The sequence below is a fragment of the Cyprinodon variegatus genome, unplaced genomic scaffold (assembly GCF_000732505.1).
Source record: "Cyprinodon variegatus isolate N-32 unplaced genomic scaffold, C_variegatus-1.0 Scaffold471, whole genome shotgun sequence".
NCBI classification, from domain to species: domain Eukaryota; kingdom Metazoa; phylum Chordata; class Actinopteri; order Cyprinodontiformes; family Cyprinodontidae; genus Cyprinodon; species Cyprinodon variegatus.
Window position 1 is genome coordinate 251545 of NW_015150924.1, and position 19488 is coordinate 271032.

Genomic DNA, 19488 nt, shown 5'->3' on the forward strand with positions numbered 1-19488 from the left:
TATAAACATAAATGTAGAAAAGGAGGACAGACTCCTGTGAGCGTCTTGTTGCCAGCTGAGAGTGGATGATTAAGATCTCATTCCACACTGTGTGTAAAACATAAGCCACCTGGGAAATCAGAGGGCGATTAGCAGACATGTTTCCACTCAGAGGAGTTGCTACATTGTTTGTTTCATTTTAAGTCAAATTTCTAGAGCTCTCGCTCTGGTTTTAGCCAAATGTTTAAGTTCGAGTAACTCTAGCAATTAATTTAGAGCAGTTAATGCTACAGTGGTGATGGTTACACAACGTTGGATAGATTGATGTCATTTTTATGCTATTTATTAGCAAATAAAGTCTAACAAATAGAAAATCCAGACTGTGTAGGGAACATTCTACATTGAAATAACTTTTTTAGTCAGTGCCACATTTAGAATGAAATCAAAATGTATTAAATCAGAAGTTGAGTTGGTTTTTGTTGGGTTTTTTGTTGGCTTCCTCGCGTCAAAGTGACGTCTGCTTGTCTTTTTTTGTTCTTAAATGTATATTAAATTCTCCTAAAATAGGTTATTGTGTAATAACACCAGCAGCAAGTACCTAACACGCTATATTTTCATTGTTTACAGTGGCAGGGCCTGCAACTTGTTTCACAAGTGTGGCTCACTGCTTGTTTTCAGTTGCTCTTTGAATTGAGGTCAACTCCCAGGTGGGATTGTTGAAATAAGAACACATTTTGAAAAAGTACTGTACTGTTTTTATGAAACAAAGGGGCGCAAAAAAACCCCAAAAAATTAAAAACAATTTAAGTTCCATTCACATGAAATCCCCGATTAGGTATATCCACATAGGTATTTTGTTGTTTAGATTCTTTCGTCTGCATGATTCAGGCGTTTAGGGTCAAATCTTTAAATTAAAATTTTAAATGTTGTATATATGCAACTACTATAGCTGTCAAAGAGAAATAAGAGTGTTAAAAATATCTATTTAACTAGAAAAGAAAAACACAGACTTTAAACAATAATAGAAAGTCTTAGTATTATGAATAAAATGATGAAGTCAAATCTTAATTTTTACCATCAATAACATGCTGAATATCTGAACACTGATGTTTGCAACTTTATTAATAAGAACCATTGAGTTTAAAACACTGGGGCTTTTCACCAATCTTATTAGAGCTTCTTTTCATCTAAGCTTTAGAAATCTTCATCTGTGGTCTAAGGTGGCAGGAGACACTATAAGAAACTTTTTAAAACCAAGTCAATTATATAAACCAACAGTCCCCTATCTAAGACGGTGACACAAGACAATTCCTAGCTGAGATCAGGAGAAAAATTAGGCAATACAAAAGATGGAGGTAAAAATATTTAATGGAAAAAGCTTTTTAAATTATTGCCACTATCTGATAGAGGAAGAACAAAGTGATTCCCATGAATTGTCAACAGACACACTGTTCAACTGCTTGTCCTAAACTAGTAACAAAACAACCTTATAACTAGTTGTGTAAATTTGCAAACAGTTGCGATTTTTCTGGTCATTTAAGTCATGATCCACCAGTATGGGATCTTAAACATTACATAAATAAACATTTATGTAAAGTTAATAAAGCTCTACAAGCCTCCCTTAAAAATAGTCAAAACCAGCTACTTTGGATTTCGAGGTCATTTATATTATTATTATTATTATTATTATTATTATTATTATTATTATTATTATTATTATTATCATTATTATTACCCAAGGTTATTTTATTTGTAGATGAGTTTTTATACTCCACCAATAGTCATTAATTAACTCTGGTCTGTTTTTGTGAAGCTGAAACGTTTGTGAATCTCTGATTAAAAGGATGTTTTTGATACATTTTCAAAGAAAATGGTAATAAGATTGTGAATTAATCTAACAAAAACAAGCGTCCCCTTGCACTAGTTAGGAGCGTAGCACTAATTCTTGTCGTTTTGTAATTATGTAATTGTCTTATTAAACTGTGAGCCTATCAGCGCTTGCTTGAAGATGGGGAGGATAATACACCGTGTTTGCAGTAATCAACATTTTTCTATTAGGAAATCAGAGTTGCAATGTTTAGTAACTTGTAGATTTGTTTTGAAAGAGACTAAATTCTTAACATCAAAACAGTTCTCTTTAAACACCATTTAGTTGCAGTGCTTTCTTTTCAGGCTCAACTAATGCTTGTTCTCTTTTATCATCTGCACAGCTTACATTAAACACCCCTTAAATTTGAGTTATATTGGGGAAAAATTAGATGTCAGCCTGAGTAGGTGTTTATTTACTTACTGCAGCAATCCCTGCAGCTAAGCGGACGATGCAACTGATTCAATTTCATATTTAAATGTAAAAAAGTTTTTCTTTTTTTAAAGGGCAGGCTATGCGCTAAAAGTAGCGACTGTGTAGATTAGAGAAGAAAACTTTATGCTCTGCAGTCGTCCTGTGGTTCTAGCTGGTGCTTAACGGGTCTTTTCATGCTTTAGTGAAAGTACGCAGAAAACCGCAGGTCCCAGACCACAGCACCACAGGTCCTGCCTGTGCAAAACACCTCCCCATGACTGGAGGGCAGCCCTTTCCCATCATCATCTGGTGTTGATTGGCTTTCATAAACTGGCACAATTAGGAAATCATTCTGTAAATAACTACAGGAATGTTGTAAATATGAACGAGAAACCAAGCTGCTCAAATAAAACGCAGACTGTTTTTATTCCTGTCTACATTTTGAAAATTAAATAAGAACAAAATATTTTGGATCTTGGCAAAATTTCGGCCTTTTAGCAGACTGATCTTGTCTTTTTGTTTTACTGTGAACACAAAACAACACTCACGCCTCAGTTTTAAACTTCTTCGCCTGTTATAGATGGAGAACAGCAGCACTGCAGCCTACTGAGGGAGAAACTATTCACAGGATGACTGGGAAGGAGCTGCTGTGTGCAGCATGGTTTAAGCTGCTCTAACACAGAACCGGGTCCACTAGTTTATATCCAGCCCTGACATTCAAACATAAAAAACAACCCAACTATAACTTTACACCATAACGTCTTCAATCAACTTCTTCCAGAATCAAATAGAGCTGATTTTTGAAAATTTTAGAGATAAAAAAAAAAAATGTTCATTATTTGTTTCCATTTATTCCTTTTTTTATTTCAAGACAAGTTTACTAAGGGGAAAATAATAACTAATTCATAATAAGAGAACTGGGACCTCCTAAAAAGTAACAAGCAACATAAGAATATAGATCTATAAAAGATCAGGGTAAACAATATGTAGCTTATTGTGAGATTCAAACATAAACATTATATCTTTGTTTTTTATTTGTAACAACATTTCAAGAATAACTATTTCTCCCATTGTCTGGATGGTGTTTTAGAATTTTGTGGAAAATATCAGTTCAATTCACTCGCAATAAAGCTGTAACATGGCTAAAATAAAGCGCTGTGATTACTCTCTCAATGCAGTAGAAGTGTGATTGAAATGCATAAAAAAAGTGTATTCATTTGCTACCATCACCTAAATTATGACAGTCATTTAGATCTGTAATTTTTTTTGATGATTAAATATGTAAACATTTAAATGAAACAAGCCATGCTGTTACCAACAGAAACGCACTGCCCTCCAATAAAGTACATTTGAATTAAAACAGCACCATCTGAGGTCAAAATAAACTTTTCCAAAGACACAAAGATATAGATCTTCCATCTAATTCTATGATTTGCATTTGATGCATTTATGATATGATACAGATACTGCAGCTTTGTGAATGAGCTAATACTCATATTGACCCAAAACGATTTTAGTAGGAATCAAACATGCTGTAGAAAACTAGAAAAGGCCTCATCAAGTGTTATTACTTAAACAGGGAGCAAAATTTAACAACAAAAAGGTATGAAAACTACTGACCTATGTAAAGTTAACCAATGAGTTACAAAAAACGTTTAACTGAAGCAGAGAGTTTGTATCGGCATGAAAATATCGGAGATATTAGATGCCGGCCTTTGAAAACCAACATTAGTTTTTTGGCCAATATCGGCCTGATATCTGATATTAATATTGGATCAGGATATCCCCCATTTATTACTATTTAACGGTGTCAAGTTTTATTTCCATCAGCTTTTTCTAATGCACATTCTGAAGTAAAGTATCAAAAAAACTTTTTAGAAATGGCAAAATCTATAAAAGAAAAAAAAACAAGAAAAAAACTCCCTCAAATTCACAAAAAAAAATTTCCACTCGCTTTACTTTTGTGAAAGAGGGTTGATGGAAAAAAAAAAATGAAAGATGGAAACAATTCTATCCAATCAACTCTGACTTGGTGAACTTTAACCTGACGTGACTGGTTTGCAGTTTCCGCTGTCGGCATCTTCCTGAATGTTCTTATCATCGGCTGGAAGCAACATTACCATTGCTATTTGACATGTTAAAGTAAGAACAACTTGCCTGATAGCAATACATCCATTAAAACTGTCCTCAATTGCTGATCTGTTGTAAGGTTCCTGTTTATTACAGCCATACGCAACGACATAATGTGGATGTTACGTTTTATTTGGTGCGGTTAATTTGCATTAAATCAAAAGGAAACACCCCAAATTTGCATTTCCTATTTTTTTAAACTTTTACTTAACAGTCCTATTTCAGTTGGATGGAAACACGGCTTAAGTTGAATGAGACTCAACTGCCTTTAACCTGTGATAGTTTGATAAACAAACAGGAGAAGCAAAAGAAAATGACTGCTTACTTCTTTGACAGTGGTTCTGTGTCCAGCAGCGTTCGCTGAAGTGCCCGTTGATGGTCGTCGATGGGCAGGTGGTCTTTCCAATGGACGCCCCGGGGCAGACGTCGCCACACTCTCTGTCGTTTTTGTTGGCCACGATGTAGTTGTCCTCCACCGAGTCAAGGATCTTGGACCAGTCCAGGGTGGAGAGATAGCAGAGATCGGGGTTCTTCTCTATCCTCACCGCGCCCCTGGTGATATTCATCAAGCTGTAGAGGCCGATCTCTCGCAGCTGGATCATCTCGAATATCACCAACGCGTAGTTGAAGAACAGGTTGTTGCCACGGATGACCGTCAGGTTAGGGAAGAGGCTGCTGAGGCTCTCCAGACCGTATACTCTGAAGAGCAGCAAATAGTCGGTGACCACTATCAGTTTGGGGAAGCTGAGACCTTGGAAGTCCTTGGGCTTGGTCCCAAACATAAGTAAGATCTTTAGGTGGCCTTCGATCACAGTACAGTTCTCAAGCAGTCGCAGGTTGGTCGCATTGTTGCGGATGTCCTTACTTGAACAAACTGAGAAAACAAGCAAATATAGAAACATTTGTTAAAAGCAACATTAGGCTTTAAATAGGCATAACTGAGGATAAAGTAGTACTCTGTGAAGCAACGTCAACTAATCTGCCCTCTATTTTGTAGGTTAAAGTTAAGCATTGTCCCCGACCGTACATTATTCTTGTGTAATTGTCTGCTGAATTTCACCAGATGTCTGCCCTGTACACAGGACAAGGCCTCATGGAGGGAGGAAAGCACCAACCTTTGGATGATTAGAGGGGATGTTTTATCTTCAAACATGTGTGGTGTCTCTAGCTCGGATGAAGAACAGACCATCTAAGATGACATTTTGTTTAGCAACCACATATCTGACTGTGAACTACTGTCAAATATGGAGTGCTGTCATTAGGGAAGGCTGTGGTCATCCCTGGTTACGGTGTGTTGTGGAGCAGCGTCTGCAACTCGCAACAACCATAAAAAAAAAATAAAAACATTTGCTAATGCATTAAAAAAATGCGCCTGTGAGGGCAGCTGAAGAACTAATACTTCTGTATTGCGCCAGCGGTAGATTTGTAGCTTTGTCGGCCCTCACCCAGACACACAAATCCTGCTCGATGAGAATTCCTCGACTGCTATTGTGCAGTTTGGCTGCATTTTTTCTGTCTCAATCGCTTCCAACTGTACTAAAATAAAAATAAACAAGAATCCAGCAACCGGCCATTATGATTCTTACAACCCCTTCAAACACAAATCATGTAACTAGATAGACTAGGTATTAAACATAAGGAAAGTACTTCAAAAGTAAATTAAGTCGGAAAAAAAGGGAGAATCCTACTAATCTTTCATTCCAAATGAATCTCATTTCTAGGCTTTTTTTTCTTTTTTTGTCCAACTTTTGATCTCTGTACAGAGATCAAACGTTTAATATTACACCTTTAAAACCTGAATGTAAGGAAGGAATGATGGATGAGTGGAGAACAGGATAGCCAGGTGAATCATTGGATGTTTCCTATCATATTAATCAGATAAATATCCTAGCGATTTCCCATGTAATGACTGTATATCACCCAGTATTGTCTTCAGACATTCTGCTAAATGTAACACTTAAGGTGTTCTGTACAACAACATATAAAAGCGGTAAAGATCAGCCCCACTTTCCCCTCCCTAAATCTCTTCAGCACATGTTCCCTCTGACATAACATAAACAACGACGGCAATAAAGATTATCCCCTCTGCAGGTGCTACTCCAGCCGCATTCCAGCCTCAGTTTTCCAGTCAACAGACAGACACAGCTGGAGGTGGCCTGGTGAGTACTGTGATGTGTTTACTGCCCTGACCCACCGCTAAGCTGAGCACATCAGGCCAGCTTGGCAGCCATGAGGAGAAAGAGGTAAAACAGCTAAAAGCAGCTCGTTTTACTCCATCTGCTGAGTAACATTACAGGGCAAAAAAGAAAAACAACACTTCATTTATGACACCAAGACATTATTCCTGGGATTATCATGTGGCAGTAAAGTGTTCATACTTCTTGAGTTTTTATTTTTTTCACATTTTGTCAGATTGTAAAAAGAATCTAAACAAACCAGAAACTATTAAATCTATTTCTTAAGACATAAATCTCTTGCAGAAGCATGATAAAATGCAGAAAATTTGAAATACACACTTCGAGCCTTCAGCTTCACCTTAATGCTCAATATGAAACTTCAGACACGGATGCCAGAGCTAACGCCAGCTACTGAAATCCTGGCAACGGTTTAAAGCCAAAATGCAGTGGTATACATCGAACATGAATGCTAAAATTCACACTCATGTACTCCTCTGTGTTTTCATTCAGTTGTAAACCAGAAAGTATTAAAACAGTGACCCATTTATAGCCCCCTTTTAAACATTTATCTAAAATAGAAGCTGCAAAAAAACTTAAAGTGAGAAAAGAGTGGACCTTTCAGCAGTGCAAGAAACTTAAACCCATGATGTGCATCTATGCATTAGAATGGCCTAGTCAAAGTCCTAATTCAGATTAGAAATCAATGGAAAACAGTTGAAAAAATGTATGTTTATTAAATACAGTCTACTTTCCCATATTTAATCCATTCTCCACATTTAATTTCACTTTGGGATTAATAAAGTACTTTTAAATTGAATCAATCAATTGAAATTCAGTCTACCATATCTAAATATATATATATAAAAATAAAACTACCTCTAAATAAAAGTTGGTGGAGATAAAACACACACACACAAAAAAAATCAACCTGACATAAAAAAAAAACAATGACAATTTCTACATCTAATTTCTACATTTCTGTTGATCTATTACAGGAAATCCAAGTAAAATATGTCGAAAGTTATGTTTGAAAAGAAACTGCCCAAACCCCACAGCATCCGCAACCCTAAAGGAGCCCCCCTCCCCTCCCTTTCTGTTGGTCTTGTACAAGTGGAAAAAGGCGAATCATCACAGGGCGGCGAGTCCAAGCCCCTATCAGTGTACACTTTCGGTCAGCCCAGTATTTTTAGCACCACATTCCCAATAGAGAATCTAATACACAGCAGTCGCACCAATAGAGTCACGCTGCAAACTGGAACATGGCAGTCCTGGTGTGTAAGTGAGGAATTTCAGAGCGGCAGCATAGCAGGAGGTGTTTGAAGACCGAAGCTTTCAGTGAGCAAAACTTGGACCAAAACAGGTTTTAAGAACAACAAAAACTTGTACTCATGACAATATGGCACAAGTTGACCAAAAATAAACCAGATGCTCTCCTAAAATTAAATGTTCTCTACGCGGTGAGGAGTTGCAGACAATACAAAGGTTACTATGGTGACAAGGAAACCTCCAGGTCTCCATACATCCCCTAATTTAGTCAGACGAGGCTGGAAACAGCCGAGGGGCTCTGAATAATCAATTGGAGCCAATAAAGGAGATTTTCATTGACCGCAGACAAAAAAGGCCTAAAACACCTGCATCTCTGAGAGAAAGGAACATTTAGGAGGTGATTTGATTATATTACTTAAAAAACTAAGCAAGAAATAAAATTAGTAGCTAAAGGTTATATAACCAATACTTGTATTGACATTAAACCGAACCTTAAGTAAGCAGCTAAAAGGTGCTCAAAACTTAAACATGATGTCTCACACAAAGTGATAAAAAAAAAAGATCTATGACCAAGAAACCAAATTATTCAGGAAGTTTTCCTTTGATCGCCCCAGACTGGGAATATCCTGTCCGAATACTGATTTTCATACCATCGATGCATCATTTTGATTTGTAGCATGTTAACATGCGAGTATGAAAATGTTCACAGGCGGGAAACAAAAAGAAGCCAGGATGCCTCATGTGTTTGTCATATATTTAATAAGGGTTTATTTGACAAGAAAAACATCTGATTAAAGAGTATGGGTTTGCTCTGGTCCATAAATTGGAATAATGCTGCAGTTCTATTTCATTTCTATATCAGATCTTCACCTGGTCACTGTTCATTAATAATTATAATTTTGAGTATTATTTGTTTAATAATAGCTAATAAACAATTTGGGTTGGGAGAATATACATGGTGAAAAATATTGCAGAATAAAAGAAAAAGAATCAATGCTGTTACCAAACTTTTTTATAATTTTAGGCATGATACATTAACAACTCATAAACGTCAGACGGGGGAAATTAAAGCTTAACATCTAAGATATTCTGAAACTGATGAATATCTCTTATATATAGTAAGGGAAGAAGGGAATAAAGTTTTATTTCTCTATTGAGGGTACATTGAAAGGGCCACCAAGGACAATACCCTAGGTTTCTATTATTTTAACTTAATATGGCAACATATATTGCCATTCTTTCAATAAAATGGAGTAATTATGTTTTCTTCCTTTATCAACTCATCAGCTTACTACTCTTAAAGCCCTACTATACACGGTGCTGCTTTTGGATTTAGTGAGTGGTGCTTAGAGGTGGTCTGGTTCACATTAATCGGGCTGCAATCAATGTCAATGAGGCATAAAGGAAATCCATAGAGCTTGATCACATTAGAGAGCCAGACAGAACGAAAATCCACCCACTAGATCTGACCTCTGTGACCCCGCTTACAAAACTCTGCGCAATATATGCGTGAAGCGCTGCATAAATAACGCAAAAAATAAATGCACTCTAAATCATGACATTACTCTCCACACATCTAGACAAATGTAATGGTGAAAGCATCACCTCAATCACAAAATGAAGATGCCTTCTTATAAATGAATTGAAGTACTGCTTCAGAACAGCAATACTGTAATTACGTGTCGGTCGCCCCTGCAGAGGCTGATCTAGACAATATGTCCACTTTGATCTCGGAAGCAAAAACTCTCAGTCGCAATACATCTGCAAGCCTCAGCAGGCCCACGCGGCAATCTAAGGATCTCAGTAGATGTGGGTAAAGGGGGGTTGGTAGCTGTTAAGAAATGCGTTATATATTTTTGCTGGACCCTATAGAGAGGTGGGGCCTCGATATGCATGCAAGGATGCAAACATAAGAGTCCGAGTGATTGCAACACTTCCCCTTTTAAAGTTTTTTGCTGCTGTTTTTTGTCAGAGAGACTAACACTAAGCAAAAACATAAAAAGCACAGAAAGCATAATGCTTAAATATCCTTCCTGACTATCCTACACATCCCTGCAAAAATGACTCTGAACAAGTTTAGACACCTGATTTTAAAGAATGAATTATGATGTAAGATTATGTGCATTATTGTGCAATCTTTATATAGTCCTTGTCACCAACTTTAAATAACTTAAACTTGTGTTCAAGCTGGTAAAACCACTTAGAAAATGACCAACCTCTATTACCCACACTCATATTTCCTTCCGTCCGTGTCCATTTATCCATTTTTTATAATAATTGCTGTCATCAACTTTGCGTTTAAGCTCTGTTTTTCCTCTCCATATAAGGCCCGCCTGGTCCAGTACTTTGTGTTTCTCTCCTTCTTTCCTGGGCAGATCATCAGTGGAGTTACTGCTGCTATTTGCTGAATTTTACCCCATTGTTTTCTTGGAAAATATTTCTGGCTCAATACCATTCTTCTTACCTGTGTCTCGGTTTTTCAGCAGGACGTCAGGGATGCATATTATTAGCTGACATTCACTTTAAAACTAAATATCAGACATCAGCCATTCCACCAATGCAAATATACTGATATAAAAGGCACTGCTTTGGTGAAAAACAAGTGAGGATTACATCTTTAGGGTCAGTGGGTTATATGCACCCAATTGATGCATGCTTTTGCTACAGCAGAGATGCTGACATAAAAATGTTGGTGGAGTGGATGTTTTTTGTTCTTAAAGGAATAGTACACCCAAAACATGATTAGCCTTCATTTTCTACTCACCCCCATGCTGAACAACACTCTGGAGTACTTTTTTGATATCTCAAATGCATCTGGAGATCTGGGAGGCTTCTTGCTGTCTGCTGACATTCAAATAATGGAGGTCTATGGTGACCGAGACAGAAAGGTCCATAAAAGTCCACAAAAAACGTGTCAATATTCCTCCATACTGCTCGTCCAATGTATTCCAAGTGTCCTGAGTGGGTAGCGTCCATAATTTACTCGAAACGAAGTCATTTAGAATGTTTTTAGAGCATAAACAGTAGTGTATAGGATTTCCTAAAAGCGCGTTCACGAGTCTACGGAAACCGTGGCAGACCAAACCAGATGAAACTGCGCATTCAGCTCGGCAAAGAACTCATGCTCTTCCTCAACACCGAAGTCCTCAGACATTTTTCTTTCGTTGTTTCTTTCTTTGCACAGGTAAACAGCACATTTCTTCTTCTACGCTTGCATTATCGGCAGAGCAGACGCTGAATGCGCACTTTCATCTGGTTTGGTCTGCCGCGGTTTCCGTAGACTCGTGAACGCGCTTTTAGGAAATCCTGTACACTACTGTTTATGCTCTAAAAACATTCTAAATGACTTCGTTTCGAGTAAATTATGGACGCTACCTACTCAGGACACTTGGAATACATTGGACGAGCAGTATGGAGGAATATTGACACGTTTTTTGTGGACTTTTATGGACCTTTCTGTCTCAGTCACCATAGACCTCCATTATTTGAATGTCAGCAGACAGCAAGAAGCCTCCCAGATCTCCAGATGCATTTGAGATATCAAAAAAGTACTCCAGAGTGTTGTTCAGCATGGGGGTGAGTAGAAAATGAAGGCTAATCATGTTTTGGGTGTACTATTCCTTTAAGTGTAGGAAACAGCTGAAGTGCTATTTGCAATGACTAAACAGGAGGGAGAAAACATCAGTGTCTGTTAGTAGAACTGGTTATCAGAGTTGTAAAATACTGGATTCCAAATTTGTGCATCAAGACATAGATAAAGCCATCGCTGTCATTATCTGTTTCTACGCCATATGTTTTTCTTTCTGTTGAAAATACTCTTAGCGCTGGACTTCAGGGATCACGTGGGAGTAGAGGCCAGATTCACTGCTGCTATTACAGCACTTTCTGTTGTTCCATCTTGTAGAAAGGATTCCATGTCCAATGCTTCTCTGCTGAGTTGTGTACCTGTGTCTGACAATAAATTTGACAAACCCGTCCTCCAAAGAACCAACAGAGAAACAATACTGTGTTTCTCCACCAATGCAAGGAACTCCGACCCAGTGTGTTTAGCACTGTCTCAATCCTAAACAGGGCTATTAAAGGTGCACTTGGTTTTACACCATCCTAATATTTTCAAAGGAGGTTGTTTACATGATGCTTGTGTTTAGCTGTGTATGTTTCTTGAAAAAGCCCTTTATTGTGTTATTGCTACTAACAACTATGTAGCCTCTTTGTTTTATGTTTCTGCTCCCCTGATTATCTGCTTAGTAGCTTTTATTTTCTACATAAAGCTAATGATGGAGATATTGCAGCCTTTAGCCATATTTGGTCGGAAAATTTAAATTTCTATTAATTTCTTATTTCATATATCGATTTAGTCTATTTACTTACTGAAAAATGTTTTTGCTCAGTCCGTTTCACCTGCAAGGCCACAAAATAACTGAGTGAGGACAAGAAATACTTATTCCCATAAGAAGCCAGATTGTTTCTCAAGGTTTATTCACAATATGTTACAGTTTAACCAAAGTGTCTACAATTTGTTTTGAATCTGATTACTTTCCATTATTGCAATAAAGGTAGACAACCTCTGTCTAGATCAGAACAGGGCTGAACATCATACATGCATGACATTGTGGATCTCTTGTTCTCAATTTACTTTGCAAAGTAAAAAAAGTGCAGAATGAATAAATCCATCAATCCATTTAACTGGACTGTATAGTTGAATACGTGATAATTTGGTGTTGTAAAAGCAAGATTCTCCTACAACTGATTTTTTCCAAGGAAAGCGATAGTTGCAGCCCTAAATTTAAAGGTATAGTGGGGGATGTTCTTTTTCCTTGTGGATGATCAAAATAAGTGGTCCTCCTAATTGTCAATCATTCTGGTGATATGTTTACATAAGGCCGTCTTATGTGCTTTTCCCCATCTTCCCGTACCAGTGGTGAGTCTGACATAGTGGAAAAATTTTAAATCTTCTTTTGGAAAGTAAGCTTATATGAGCGATGCAAACAGCAACTTTTAAACAGAGAAATGGGCTTGTGCACGCTCTCGCACACGTTTAATAAGCATTCTCTCTTCGGGAACGGGTACAGGGTTGTGTAGTTGCATTTTTTTAAGTGGAGAGGGCGCTTCTTCTCAATAATTTGCAAAAATCCTCCACAATACCTTTAATACAAAATAGATCCTTCTTTCCTCTAAATTGCATGAGTAATGAATTAGTACTACAAAGAATCTAGATTATCGATAAAGGAGAACAACAAATAAGGCCAAGTTAAAAAGATGATGATAAAAATTTAAATCATGATTTCTGGACTTACACCCAACTTGCATTAAGTAAATACAACACAACACCTCCATGGAGTTTTTTCATGCATTTAATGCGGCTTAGTTCATTTAAAGACATGATTCCCTTCATATGTCAGCATCACTATCCTTATGAAATGAACTCAAATTGCCTCGGCATAATCTCTTGTTTTTCGACTTTTAGATAAGCAGCACGTGCTAATCTGAAAGCACCTTGAGGCATTTCACTGATTTGACACTAAAATGTCAAGCGTGGTGCTGAAACAGCTAATGTCTGGGTAATCATCCACACTCTCCATGGCCATTTAAAGAACTTTGATTTTGTGTGGGTGTTGAGGACAACACATGCAGTGGGATAATAATTACCTCTTAAGAGGCAGTGTGTCAAAGGTAAAGATCTGACACAACAAGCCTTCCCTCGGATTCCTGCGGACAAAACCAAATGCAGAAGTGTGCCATCTATCATTTAACGCGTCATTGTTTTCTCTTTTTCAAAGACAACATGTCAGACTGGGTTTAACAGCTATTGTACCATCTGACAAGAACAATACGCATTGTTTTGTTTCCATGTCAAATGTACTAATGAGTTCGGTACCAGAGACCACAGTGGCTGTTCACACATGTAGAGTCACTGTGATGACAGTTTCATCTCTTTATGATTACCAGGGGAACTAAATCAGGGCTGGATGTTTGCTACCTTATTACACGACTCATACGGACCGGAGCGGCGCCCAACGACAGGGTGCCGGAGGCTTTGTGGCGAGCTCCTGCTGCTTGATACACTGGTTGGAGAGATTGTAGGACAAGAGGCAGAACAATCAAGTAATATTCTGCTTTACAAAGATTCACACAAAGTTATAGCTTGGAAGCATGATCATCTGTAGAGAAACGTGTATACTATGTAGAGCTAAATGCTATACTGACAGACAGTACCTGCTACGTCACACTGACATGTTACAGTCCAAACATGAAGGTATTTCATGGTAGATGAAAGGCTAAAATTTTAAAAAATTTAACTGAAATTACTAGAAAATGACAAAAAGATTTTCTTAATTTCTACAAATAATCTGAAGTATTACGCTGTGATCGGCAATCGGCAGACACTGATTTTGGTGTCCCAAAAATCCAGATCAGCACATCGCGAATCAGGGGTAAAATCTGACTATAGGACAGCAGGGCTGAAAATTGGATGTCAAAAAAGGCCTTTTATATGAGTCAGTTATCGATCAGTGTTTTTTTAACATATGTAAGATAAGAAACAGGGGGAAAAGACCAACATTAAATTGTTACCCGAGCCCTATTTCAACATAATCTTTGAAAGTAGTTCAGTGCTACTATCAGTCTTGCTTAGTTAGGCCATAAGAGATTGAAAGGCTAACTAGTTCCTCTACCTACATCCCCCAGAATGCCATACAGTTCTGGATTGAAGTCCATTGGAGTTATTAAAATTGTATTATAAGTTATAAGTTATTATTGCCCAACCCTACAGCCCAGGTATTAACTGTGCATTCCACTCAATTGGGCCTTTGGAGGTGTAACGAGAATGAAGCCATTGTTGAAAGAAACACACAGGACATAATGGGGACAAAGCAAAACACTAACTTTTTTTTTTAGGAAACTGCACACTTCTTTTACTTTGCCCTTGTGGACCACTTTGTTTAGGTCTACGACATCCTGCAAGACACTGAAATTCACCTGTAATGTGACCTAAAAAAAATCCAGAACTAAAATGTTAAAGCCGCAACAGCAATGTGGTTCCATAGATCAAACGGGTCGTAATCTTCCAGCTGGTGCCAGGTATGTAAAACCCGATTCATACAGCCACTGAATATAAGCTTCCATTATTAAAGTGAAACTTTCCATCAAGCTGAGCTGGACAGCGACCAACGTGTAGCTCAGAAGCTTTCCTGACTTCAACTCCGGTTAGTCCGGCTTATGAAACCAGCCAGTGTGAGGCCCAGGTTCCACTCTTCCCATCTGTGGTTCAATTCAAGTCTGGGAAGAAGGAGAAGGGGAGGGGACAAGCAATGCAATTACACAACTAGCTCTCTCTTTTTTTTTTTTTTTTTTTTTTTACAAATTTGCTAAATAATTCTTGTTCAAACTGGTTTATATCTCTATACTGTCTCTTCTCCACAATCTGGTCCTTTCTTTCTGTTTAAAGTAACCCCTAAAGGAAAACTACTGATCTAAAGCAGTCAAGTGAGTTTCAACACCACGCTGTCAAGTGCACAAGAGAGGAGCCTCTCCTAAGTCATGATATAGAAAAACAAAGGCTTTATAATGATTATCAAAAAAGGACATATACCAATTTAAAACCATTACAATGAAAAGACAACCTGTTAATTTCATATGCAAAATCTATTAAATTAGGGCCAGACAATTATATGCTTTTGCAATATAATCGTACTTTAACAAAACACAATTTCAAATGGCTCTCAATTTTTCATCACATTTAACAATGTGAGACACTAGATTTCTCACTGCAGCCCTTTAGGTAGTGGTTATACACTTAAAGTGGGCTTGCCACCACAGAGAGGCTGCTATTATCTAGCATGATCCTTATATTGTATTTAATTTCCCTTTGGGATGATTCAAGTATTTCTGAATGGAATTGATCCATGCATGCAAATAGAAGTAAGCACTTTTTAATAAAACAACTAGAAGCTTGTGATAAGTGCAAAGGAAAATCCCAGAATCACAAGAACGGCGATCCCAATATTGGTTAAAAAATGTTCGGCACTACTTGAAATACCTTCACTTTTTTAAGTTAAAGGTGCTTAAGGCAGTGAAAACAAAACGTGGAATAGCCCTTTAGCAGTTGACCAAAGAATCAAAAGCAAAATCAAATCAGAAGCTGACTTTAGCTTCATGCTCAGCAGCTCTATACCACAGCGTTGTCAACGTTAATGAGGAGTTATTATCAGCGTGATCATTTTAAAAATGTAGTCACAGCCTAAAAGGCCTTCATTATAACATTTAAATCGAACAGTAGGTTAGAACAGGAAGCAGTCTCACAACTTTACAACATGGTTCCTTAGAAGAACAACTAATATTTGCTTTATGTAAAGAGCGCTTTTAAAAAAGCGAATGTGTGCAAACATTGAAAAGTCTCTGAGCGAAAGGCAGAAGGATTCATTCATTCCCATCACCTGGGTTGGTGAACACAAAGGGATTGGCAGGAGCTGGAAAGAGAGGCTTATTGTTGCATTCTTGCGCTGACCGCAGCATCGACCCCAAAGCTTTCCATCTACAATAACAGGGGGCTAATTCGGGGTCCGATTCCCAGACTACTTAATTGGGACAAAACATTGTGTTTACAGTTTCTGCTCGGTCACACAGCCGATAAATGTTAACCTTTGTCCCTTGAATGCAATCACTGCATACAGGACCGCTGCTACAGTCAGCATGCCTTCATCAGCTCACCATCGCAAACAAAACAAGAAATCTATACATGCAGTTCTGCAGCAGAGTACCTACACTATTCTGGAGCAATATGGGGATTTAATTGCATGTTTTCAGACAAGTAAAAAAAAAAGAAAAAAACCTTAATAGACATATTTTTGCTGTTTACTACAACACAGTGGTCAGTCCAAAGGATACATCTAAAATAATAAAGTTTACCAAGGAAAACATTGTGCTGATTGAGCTATGTATCAGTGATTTATGGCAAAACTCTTTAAGGACGACTGACATATCAAAACACCGGGTTTCCAAGTAAAAACAATAGCTGGAAGAAAAGGTGTTTTGTCTTAAACTGCTGCCCTGCAGTCGCCACTTAAGCTCAACACTGAGCCTTTCAGTTCTATCCTTATTTATGGTGCTGTCACTTTAAGAGTCTGTTTATCTTTGCAGTCTGGTTTCATTTGAGGTTTGATTCCTAAAAAACACCAAAACACAGTTTTTCTTCTGACTGCTGAAATATATCCAACTGTTCTGTGGGTGAAAGACTGGTCCCCCCAGGATGTACCACAGAACTTAGCAGGAAATCGCTCCTATCTGTAGATCAAACTGTTTAAACCCACTAATGCTGCATAAACATAAGACTTTTCACCTTTGCAGAATTTTAGTGCAGTACAGCAAACTTAATAAGCTACATATTAAGCATAGTTTTCAACATTATATGTGTTATTGGAGCAACTAATTTATGCTTTTTCTATTTGTAGATTTTGACTGCATTCTGATGAAAAATAGAATTTTAGGAGGTACTTTGCAAGACACTTATATCAATAATGATAATATTATCAACAATTGCTTAACTTCAAGTTAAATACCTTATTTCAAACTTTTATCGTGTAAATACTAATTTAAGGCAGCTACATATTTTAACTCATTTGCCTAGAATATTTAGCTTGATTCTTAAATTCATAAAATAAAGTTGAAGTTTATTAAAAAGTGTATAGAGTTAAGTGAAAATAATAATAAATCAAACTTTTTCCAAAAAAAGTGTAATTTTTGCTCTAAGAAAACGAATTATATGATACATATTTTATTTCAAATAATTAAACACATTTAAAAAAACGAATACATCAAATATAAGGAAAAAAAGGAGTAAAGAATAATAAAAAAAATAAGAATAAAACGCATGACAGATGACAGATGTTATCTGTGTGATGTAACTTACAACCAATCAATTCACATTAATATTTCACTAAAAGCGGGAATCTTTTTTTATACATTTTTTCCCGTTTTGTAAACTTTCGAAATATGTAGCTGCCTTTTAGTGGTTGTTTTTTTTTTTTATTATCTTATCTTATTTTTTTCTCCTACTTGCTTTGATTCTGTTTTAGTTTTCCTATATTTTAATCATGTAAAGCACTTTGCATTGTCTTTGTACTGAATTGCCTTTACAAATAAATTTGCCTTGCCTTGCCTTAATCAACAGTTAATAAGCATCCGCGCTTTTTTTTTTTATTCTCTGTATTGCACAACTTTTTTCTTTATTTATTTGCAACAGGAATGATGGAGAGCAAAACAAGACAACGTTTTTGGGGCATATTAAAATCAATAAATGCCGACAAAATAACAATTGTTTGTTTTCTTACTTACTTTCCCCGTGCGCTCTGTGAAAACTCAAGGCAAAGCAGACTGCGGCCAAAACACAAGCCAAAGTCCGGAGCCACATAGCTGCCACCATCCGACCGCCGCTCCGGGGCCAAAATACAAAATAATCCCGTGCAAAGAGGTGGAGGGAAAAGTAGTCCAAACCGCTGGAGATATACGCTCAGGAAGCGGGGTTTGTTTGGCAGCGTGGGCCAACAGGTAAACAAAAATAAATAAAAGACATCCCGGAAGATGGGCGGAGGAACGTGTCCAACGTGTTCGCTCAAACACAGGCTAACGCTGCAGCGGCTACAGCTAGCCTCCCGGTGAAAAACAGCCCCGAACTAACACCGCTACCACACATAAGCACTAATGTTGTCGCTTAAACATCCCGGCTGCGTAAAACAGGTCAAAGGCAGCTGCTCCGCGTCCACAGAAGATAACGGGAAACGGGAGACTTGTTTAGCTTGTTGCGGCCGTTGGTAGCGCTAGCTCGGGAAGCTAACCCTGGCAGCTCCGCTTCGCTTCAGGGCCAACTGAAGTTTACGCAGCTTCTCAGCAAACCTCTGCAATCAGTTCATATTTGGAGAAATGTAGGAAGGAAAAAAAAGTCAATCGATTGCAATGCATCCCGCTGTTTCTTAGAAAAAAAGAACAAAAACGCATGAATTAAATCCACACAAAAAGCTGACCTTTATTCAGAGGGATTTGTGACATGCGTGGCGTAATGTTACCGTGGCTCGTAAAAGAAAAACAAAGAGAAATCCATAAAAAAAAAGAGAAAAAAATGAGTTCCTTTTGTTAACTTGTTAGATATTTCTGGGGTTAGTAATCTTAGTATCCCTCCTCAGGCTTTGCAGAGATTTCACCGCTGTTAAAAAAGGCTGACAGACTTCTGGCAGCTGAGAAGCGCTCCTCACCGCTTTTTGTTTGAGAGTTCAAACTAAAGAGGTGAAAAAAAAAAAACACGCTCCAAGTTTACCTCACGTTATGCAAATCTGCTGCAAAAAAAAAAAAAAAAAAAATCACGCATGCAAGTGGATAATTAGAAAAAAAATGTTCGGGTTTTAAGTAGAGTTCTCCTGCACAGATAGCGGTAGAGTCTCCCAGCTCCTGCAGGATCCCCTTCTCCTTCCCAGGCAGGCTGTCCGCCAGTAAACAAACCCAGCCGGAGGGGCTGCAGGGGAAATACGGACTGGAGCTGCATGGATCACTAATCCAACTGTTCCCACACTGACTGTCATTTTCAGCTTTTAAACAACTTATTCTACTGCTTGTCAAAATGATATAATCTGAAACATGCAGTTAGATGAATAGAAAAAAAATATA

The 19488-nt window shown here is 37.6% G+C and overlaps 1 protein-coding gene across 1 annotated transcript in view; it reads right to left on the bottom strand.

Annotated features, from left to right (window-relative positions):
- Positions 1–19287, bottom strand: part of insr (insulin receptor) — a 63641-nt gene extending 44354 nt beyond the window's left edge. Inside the window, exons 1-2 of the mRNA XM_015389740.1 lie at positions 18166–19287; positions 4716–5264 (exon numbers count right to left, since the gene is read on the bottom strand). Of these exons, the coding sequence (XP_015245226.1) occupies positions 4716–5264; positions 18166–18253 (637 nt within the window). The 5' untranslated portion in view covers positions 18254–19287. The remainder of the gene's footprint in view (positions 1–4715; positions 5265–18165) is intronic.
- Between the last annotated feature and the right edge of the window lie 201 nt (positions 19288–19488).